The following is an 8610-nucleotide window of genomic DNA, read 5'->3' as shown; positions in this document are numbered from 1 at the left end:
ATATCATTATCAATCACTTACACTATATAAATTAATATATTTTAATTTACTTTCTCATTCAAGCTGCAAAGGTACGGGAGCCGGAAACAACGGAATAGCAGGAACAGGTCCGAAGGAGTAGTACTGCGTCGCGAGAGAATCACGAGCGCACAGAGGACCCAACCTGCAACAGATGGATTTTTGGTTGGAAGAAAAATCGCCTCTTTACTGTTCACTGGAACTACTGGGAGCAAACTGAGCCTGCATACGTCACTGTGCCACTGCCGAGTGCCGAAGCCACCGCTCTTACCTGCATCCACTGTTCCTCGGCTACTCGGCGTATGCAGTATGCATGCGGCCTTATCCTTTCCCCCGTATACTCAGCCCACCACTAGGGAGAAAGAAACATACGCATGCCACCAACGCAAAGAGCTCAGAACCTCAGATACGCACAGCAGCAAGCCAGCAAAGCTGCAGAGGGAAAGATAAGTAGAGGACGATGTGGTGGTAGTACGCAAGTCAAGTAGCCGCGCGTTGCCAAGAGCTTAGCGACACCGAGAAGCAGCCAGCTACTCAGCTTAGCTAGCCACCGCGGCCATGTCGACGCTAGTGGACGCGCTGTGCGCGCCCGACGCGACCGCGCTCATCTACGACACCTTCAACGCCGCCAGCTTCCTCTTCCACAATGCCGCGGCGTTCTGCGACGCCGGCATTGCCGTCGGGCCGGCGCCCGCGCAGCAGGCAGCCGAGGCTATGGGGGCGGCTGCGGTTACTGCGGCCGTGGTGGCGGCGCCGGTGGAGATTCAGGCGACGTCGGCGGCCCCCAGGGTCAGGAAGCGGCGGCGGCAGGCGCGGAGCTGCAAGTCCAAGGAAGAGACCGAGAGCCTGCGGATGACGCACATCGCCGTGGAGCGCAACCGCCGGCGCCAGATGAACGAGTACCTCGCCGTGCTCCGCTCCATCATGCCCGAATCCTACGCCCAGAGGGTACGGACGCGCGTCTCTGTCATTCTCTGGTTCTAGCAAAGGGACATCGCTTCAGTCGGGCGTGTTGCTTTCTTCTTCTGTTCTGTATCTGTTCTTCTAATGTTCGTCAAAGACGAAGAAAGCGATGGCGGAGCAACCAGGTAGAATGGCGAAAGAATGTTTATTTTGCTGAAAGAGACCCACCATTACAATTGAAGTATTGAGAGGGCAGTTCATGCAAGGCATTCTCTTTTCTAGGTCAAATATGACTATACGCCTGCCATACATTTGCTTTCCTTTACTGTGTTCTTTTTTTTTTTGTTCAGGAGATGTTTGTGTATCCAGTATTAGCCAGACACCCACGAAACCACGCATTAATGTGCCCCCCTTGTCATTAACTTCCCTCTAGTTCTTGCAGAGAGTTAATTGAATGCTCCATGACTAGTACTGCTTCGCTTCCCTATCCGAATCCTGACAAAGTTAATGCTCTATCGATGGTTCAAAATCTTGCAGGGTGACCATGCTTCCATCGTAGGAGGGGCGATTGAGTTCGTGAAGGAGCTCGAGCAGCAGCTGCAGTCACTCGAGGCCCAGAAGCGGACACTGCTGGTTCATCAGCACAAGGCGAAATCCGACGCGACGCCAATGCACTCCAGCACCACCAGCACTGCAGCTACCACTGCCTGCGTGGAGTCCACGACGACGAGCAACTTCAGCAGCAGCGTCACGGAGGACGCCTTATCCGACGCGCCCCCATTCGCGGGGTTCTTCACGTTCCCGCAGTACGTGTGGTGCCACTCGCCGCGCGACTCCACGGCGGCGACGCCTCCGGCTGAGAACGGCTGCCGATCGGGGGTGGCCGACATCGAGGTGAGCCTGGTGGAGACGCACGCCAACCTCCGCGTGATGACACCGCGGCGGCCGGGGCAGCTGCTCCGGATGATCGGCGGGCTGCAGGCGCTCCGGCTCACCGTGCTGCACCTCACCGTCACCACCCTGCACTCCCTGGCGCTCTACTCGCTCAGCGTCAAGGTACGCGCCTTTGCAGCTGCACTGCTTTCAGTTGTCTCGGTAGTATTTTTTTTTTTTAAATGAATTCCAAACTCACTCTAATTTTGAGATTCCCAAAAGATGTTTTTTTGCAATATTTCTCAAAAGTTAGTCTGACTTTCAGATTCCAGTCAGATTTGAATTTGATTTGAAATGTTCCTTGACATATATACGTCTACATATATACATCTACATATCCATATATACATCTATATATCTTGGTTTAATATATATATATATATATATTATTTTGGCTAAGTATTTTAAAGAGCACTAAATTAAATTCTAAATTAATCCTTACAATAAATTGAGCTTATGCATGTAGCCAAAATAATATATTTAAATATATACATATATGCATATAAATATTATATATATATGTTGGTTTAATAATTAGATATATTTGAATTCAAATGTATTTCAAAATAATTAGATTTTATGTTAGTTTAATATGAATCAAGGAATCTTTCAAATCAAATTAAAATATATATTACTTCGTTTTAGATTTATGTACAAGAATTAGAAAGTAGATCAAATAATTTTATTGTCCTTTATTTATTCTGTTTTGGAAAAGATAATTCATTTATTTGTAAGAGTGTTAGTATTAAACAAGGGTAAGAATGAAAAAAATAGAAAAAATATATAAAAATTTAAGAATAATTTATATTTAGAGAATAGTTGAAGAGGTTAAAACGACATATATTTACAATTGAAGGAAATATTAAACTAACATAAAATCAAGAAAATATTTATGGAAATATAAATCAAGGAATATTTCAAATCAAATTGAAATATATTTTAGCTAAATTTCAATCAAATTTAAATTTGGGGAATCTGAAAGCCAAACTAACTTTGGGGTTAAAAAAACAATTTTTAGGGGAATCTCAAAATCAGTGACTTTAGGGGTTTTGCATTTTTTCTATTTTTTCAGTCCTGTATTTTTATAGGACAAAAAAATTCCCAATGAACATATCGAGCGATACCAACACGAAAGTTTGTGTGTGTCTACACATCATTTAAGAATCATGAGGTCACTCTCCGGGAAACAACATTAATTGCCAATCAGTCGAGCTACGCTCTCCCATTGATTCGGCACCCATCTGTCTGAAAAGAAACGTACCAGATATTCTCCTGCTTTTGGATGGATAGATAAAACATCAGGGCATCACATCGACGCAGTCGAGCAGGAGCAATCCTTTCACTCACCAAGTTCGAACGAGTGCATTATTGTTCAAGGAGAATCAAATTCCTATTTTTCTTTTTAAAAAAGAGTGGAGAATCAAATAATTTTCGAAACTTTTATCAGAATCCGATGGATCTGGCAATAACACTGGACACCCGTGTCTTTTCTGATACGACTGAATACTAGTACAGAAGAGGCGTCGGTGTTTGCTTTTGACCGGAGAGTTTAGCGAGGGGCCATGCCGCGGTGCGCTGCATGCATGATGCACCTACTGACTTGTCAATGTTGTCATGTCTCCTGTCTCCATGTCCATGGAGTGTGCACTGTGCAGAGCAGCAGTCTAGCAGTAAACACAGTCCTAATCTGTGCAGCGTGACACTTCATGCAAAAAATTAATTGTTTCTTTTGCGTACGACAGTAGATTGAGATTGTCATCGAGAAATGGGCAGAAAACACTGGCAGTGCGAATCTTTTTGCTGAACTGAGCCGGGCTGTAGGTTGAGGTTGGCATCGAGAAATGGGCAGAAAAGGGCTATGGCTAGGCAGCCGACAGCGTACATGTTGCTGCCCTCCCCTTGTACTACTATTTTAGCCACGGCATTGTGTGTTAGTTTATGACCAGTTGTAGCAAGTACTGCCAGATTCCCTCGCTCCTCATTCCTGACGCAGTCATCCTGACATCGTGCATGTGCCTTGTTCACCTGTTTCGTTAAAAACTACTCTACTAAGTAGATAATCGTGTGGCGTGTTTACTGCAGGTGGAGGAAGGGTGCGGCCTGACGACGGTGGACGACATCGCCGCGGCGGTGCACCACGTGCTCTGCATCATCGACGCCGAGGCGGCCTCGCAGCAGCTGCTCGCCGAGGGGCAATAGGGCCGCGGCGAGCCGCCGACGAGGACAGAAGCATGCCCGCGTGTACTGAAGCTCGCTGGCGCCTTGACGCCAATCTTTTTAGCCGAGGCACTGGTTTTCTGAGAGGTGCAGGTGCGGCGCGCGCCTCATGCTGCCGCACGGCGTGCGTCCCGCTCTAGCTGCCGGTTTTTTGCTGTGCGCCAAACGTTCTGCGGGGTCCGGTGGAACGTCTCGGTGTAACTGTGTAGTTTATTTGTTTTTTTCCCGTGGATGTGTAAGAGTGTAGTTGGCCTGTTGTTGCGGTGTTTCGTTTCGCATTCGATGTATGATGCTTGGCTCTCTAGTTTTACGTTGCCGTTCAAGGATTCGCATATTCCTCTCTTACTAGCGAAGCATCAGCTTGGCATACTCACTTTCAAGACTCGGGCAAGTAGCCGTGGAGTGCATGAAATTTGAGCAGCCGAGCAGGCAAGTGAATTTTGCGGCTTTCTGGTGGTTTAAACAAGCCCACCGGGTGATAAGTATCTTAATGGGCTGAAATAGAAACGTAAGCGTATCGTCGATACCGAGTGCCCGAAATAACGGCCCGTTTGGCATTTGGCGAGTCGAGCAAGATTGGGCCTTAAGCTTAGGTAAGTCGGTAATATATCTAGCCCGTGCACGACCTGAAACCAGGCCATGTAATGTAGGCCTGAACTGTCCTCGACCTATCGCTATCTCAGCCTAAGATCACCGTCAACCGGTTACAGCGCAGAACCGACAGCAAGTCGTCAAGAGTCTTCTGCTATCATTTGTGAGGCAAGGGACTTTGCTATAAAGCCTAGAATGCTTGAAGAAAGACGTATAAAAAAAGTACTTGGAAGATGCAGAATTTCTACCTGTCCATGAATGCCTGAATCTGAATGGGTCAGCCATGAACGACTACGCAAGCTCGTCCACCGGTCAACCCGACCAAGAATTCCGCTCAATTATATACTTGATAGTTCAATCCCACAGAAAATTACACGTCTGTATGTGCATCTCTGACGAGATCGAGCACGAACGCAACACTTCTTTTCTGTCTCTTCCCCCAGCTGCCATGTGAAAGCCTGAGATAGTGGGACCGGCCGGCCAATCGTCTCTATGCTTCGGAGTCACGCAACTACGCAAGTCGCGCGTGTTCCAATCCTCTTATATCGTGTAACCATAATGCAGTGATCTAGACTATGTAAGCACTCGCTTCCCTATGCAGACACAGCGTTCATCTAAGAAATACTCGAACATTCTGGGCAATGCTGACTAGCATTCTTTAGATCATATATTTCTTTTATTTTACTTCCTTTCCGATTTTCCTCTTCATTTTTATTTTTTTTCTTATCTCTACCAGCTTCTATTTAAATGGATTTGTGAAAAAAAAAGAGAGAATCCCGTTATGAAGGGAATGATTTTGTAAATCATTTCGTAACAAAAACTGTGAAGAGAAACCGTTAGAACGCTGAAGAGAACGAAAATCCCTTCATAAAGAGATCTTAGTTTTTGATGAGAATCTTGAGATGATCTTAGACTCCAAACTTGCAATAATTAGACAGATCAAATGCATGATGGAAGAATGGTATGAAAAAATAATGCATGATGAAAGAAAAAGTCGCACTAAGCAGGTCATTATTATTCATGCAAACTCTAGCACCCACCACCTTTCAATAACAAGGATCCACCAACGTCATAGAAAAACGGGAGTCCAAAACGTTGCGTGAATTCCACCGCATCAGTACACTCCAAACAACGCAGGACTTGTAGATGTCCAGCTCTAACCCAACTTTGAAAGCATCAGTACTGACAGTAGGCTAAACAAAATGCTAGATGTCATCTGAGGATCCAACTAACAGCCCAAGGTGCCCATCTATCAGCACAACAAATTATATGTTTGTTGCTCAAAGGACTCACATAAAGTTTAATTGTTTGTGATCCCTGAGGTTGCTGGGTTGAGTGCAAGAGGTTGCTGGGTTGAGTGCAAGGCTCATGTATGAGAAAATGGTGGTCTAGCATACAAGCCAACCTAACCCCAACGGCAGATTGACATATGAAACACATGTTCTGGGAAGGCCAACACCTAATGCTCACCAGTATTGTTGCACGTAACAGAAACTTGAGTGGAAAGGGTCCGTTGCCCAGTATCAATCGGCGGCATTATGGGCAGCAAGCAACTGGTCACCTACCAAGACCAAACAACTGCAGCAGAGCAGAACCAAATCAGAATAGAATTCAGCTCGATCTGAGCACGAATCACGCTGGATTTGCTGCGCTTTCTTTATCAACACACAAATCAGCAAATGAGTGTTCTACATTGACAACTAGAAAGATAATCGCAAGTGCTGAACCTGACCCACTTCTCATCAGGAGAAAACCTTTCGCCTAAGACTTCACTCACTAATCCAGGGAGAATGCTCTGTAGTCGAATCCAATCGTGTAGAGAGAGGAGTGGCATGATGGAAGGAAAAGGAAACACCAAGCAGGTGCAGGAGATCTCACCAGTCACCAAGGATGGCAGAGGGAAGGGTTTCTTCAGTTTGTGGCACCACAGGTCACAAGAATTGGTTGAAACAGGATGGAATCTCCAGAGTTTGGTTCTGGCACCTTGATCTACACCGGAAACACGCACACACAAATACACAAAAGTATCATGTCATGTATCCTAGTTAGAAGAACCGCTGAAAATTGACTGCGTCACATTGGAAGAACTGAATCCTTTCCCCTGCCACTCCTGCTGCTGAAGCACGACCTCCCAACCGCCGGTAATCTCTTCGTCGGCACAGGGTTTGCGGCATCCGGCAATGTCCGGCCGCTGCGGCCGCCATTATCCATGCTGTGCTCACCATGACACCTTCTTGACGACCCCGATGAATCTGCCAGGAGGCCGCTCTCCCGGGCCATCATCAGCTCATCTTCTAGGCTGGCCTGCAGCACGTCAGCGATGGACATGCGCCCTTCACGGTGCGTGTCTGACAACGACGACGACGCCCTCACGGGCAGCACCCCGTCTTCCTTGATCTCGACAGTGCCAGTGGCCTCCTCGGACCTCCCTGGACAATCTTTGGCCTCCTGGCCGTCACCACCGTTGCCACTCCCCACATTATGATTCTGCGACTCTTCACGCGCCTGCTCCCAGTAGCCGTCTATGGTCAGGACCAGCTCGGGGTTGTCTCTCCGGTCCTCCCGAGTGGCAGGGCGCTCCGGCTCCGGCGACACCACCCCCACGGTGACGAAGGCGATGTTGCAGCGGCAGAGCGGGCAGTTGGAGTGCGACTTGAGCCACGTGTCGATGCAATACAGGTGGAAGGCGTGGCTGCACTTGGGCAGCAGCCGGAGGCTCTCGCCGTCCCGGAATTCGCCGAGGCAGACGGAGCAGTCCGTGCTGTCCACGAACCCGTCGCCGCGCTTGTACTTGCACACCGTAATCTTGTTGATCAGCGTCTCGTCCAGCCCGTCCGACAGCACGGCGTTCCACGGCTCCTGGCTCCGTGAACCGCCATGGACGCCGCCGCCGTCGCCGCCGCCGCCGCCCCTGCCGGAACGAAACACCCTGTTCCGCAGGGAGCTGAAGGTGCCGCAGTACTTGGAGATGATGGTGTAGTAGGCGACGAGGAGGAAGGCGCTGGCGAGCACGCCGATGATGGCGATGACGAGGGGCGAGAAGGTGGGGCTGGAGGAGTCGTCGCCGCCGGAGCCGGCGATGTCGAAGGCCGGTGGCGGGGGCGGGAAGATGAAGTAGCACCACTGCGGGCAGTACATGCTGCACAGGCCCTGGGAGCAATCCCTGGTTGGCTCATAGGGCACCCACGTAGGCTGCGGGCCAGCAAGTGCAGGTGGAGAAGAAGAGGTCACTGCCGCCATGGAAGACAGAAGCACCCTAACAACACCAGAGGGCCAAAAAAGAAGGAACGGATAGAGAACAGCCCCAAGCTGAGTAAAATCTCAACTATCTCAGCCAATCCTTCTCAGACTGCCTAGTAGCAGACTAGAGCAGAGGATCTTCATGAGTTTCTGGTCCAAAACTCAAAATTGTGACCAGATGATGGAAGGAAGAGAGGTAGGTGTCTGTGCTTGTACCTTGGTACTATGAAGCTCTCCAGCTGTTGGGAAATGTGAGAGGAGAGGGCGTTGAGAGATCAGAAGATGCTGCCAGTGTGAGATGTGCTTTGAGCTTTCCAAGGAATTGCTGCTGCAGACCAGAATGTGCTTGTTTGGAAAGCAAAGTAGTACCAGTATTTTGCAAGTGAGAGGCTGAGAGGGAGAGGGAAGGAGAAGGTGGTGGTTGGGATCTGGGGCCTACAGTGCCGCTCTGCTTTCATTTTCTTTTCCTCACTCTGCTGCTGCTGTCGTTCGTGTCCCCTGCTTTACCTGGTTTGTCTCCTTTTGCGGACGAAATTTGATTATATGTTTTAAAATTGATTCATTTTTAATAATATGTTTGAATTTAATCATCCTTTTTTATACGTCATATAAGAACTAGTTTGTAACAGTTTACTCTCCACTCCTCTTATCCAATATGAATGATCAAAAGATGATTTATTTCGAATATATTATCGAAAGTTAATCAAT

The 8610-nt window shown here is 48.2% G+C and overlaps 2 protein-coding genes across 2 annotated transcripts; one reads left to right on the top strand and one right to left on the bottom strand.

Moving 5' to 3' along the window:
* The first annotated feature begins 253 nt into the window (after nt 1-253).
* Nucleotides 254-4414, top strand: LOC133921495 (transcription factor bHLH94-like). Its single transcript, XM_062366384.1, has 3 exons — nt 254-966; nt 1459-1977; nt 3937-4414. Exons 1-3 carry the CDS (start codon nt 577-579, stop codon nt 4051-4053), a joined length of 1026 nt encoding a protein of 341 aa, XP_062222368.1. The 5' UTR covers nt 254-576; the 3' UTR covers nt 4054-4414.
* Nucleotides 4415-6553: 2139 nt separating this feature from the next.
* On the bottom strand, nt 6554-8367 carry LOC133921494 (E3 ubiquitin-protein ligase Os04g0590900-like). The gene has a single exon (XM_062366383.1). The coding sequence runs from the start codon at nt 7900-7902 to the stop codon at nt 6736-6738; it is 1167 nt and encodes a 388-aa protein (XP_062222367.1). The 5' UTR covers nt 7903-8367; the 3' UTR covers nt 6554-6735.
* Between the last annotated feature and the right edge of the window lie 243 nt (nt 8368-8610).

Source organism: Phragmites australis, chromosome 6 (genome assembly GCF_958298935.1).
Source record: "Phragmites australis chromosome 6, lpPhrAust1.1, whole genome shotgun sequence".
Classification (NCBI taxonomy): Eukaryota; Viridiplantae; Streptophyta; class Magnoliopsida; order Poales; family Poaceae; genus Phragmites; species Phragmites australis.
The sequence above is the reverse complement of the archived record's forward strand: the minus strand, read 5'-3'. Positions and strand labels throughout refer to the sequence as shown.

Coding starts and splice junctions, on each gene's coding strand:
- LOC133921494 (XM_062366383.1), bottom strand. CDS start 7,902: ATGGCGGCAGTGACCTCTTCTTCTCCACCTGCACTTGCTGGCCCGCAG.
- LOC133921495 (XM_062366384.1), top strand. CDS start 577: ATGTCGACGCTAGTGGACGCGCTGTGCGCGCCCGACGCGACCGCGCTC. Junction 967..1,458: donor CCGAATCCTACGCCCAGAGG/GTACGGACGCGC, acceptor AAAATCTTGCAG/GGTGACCATGCTTCCATCGT. Junction 1,978..3,936: donor TCTACTCGCTCAGCGTCAAG/GTACGCGCCTTT, acceptor TGTTTACTGCAG/GTGGAGGAAGGGTGCGGCCT.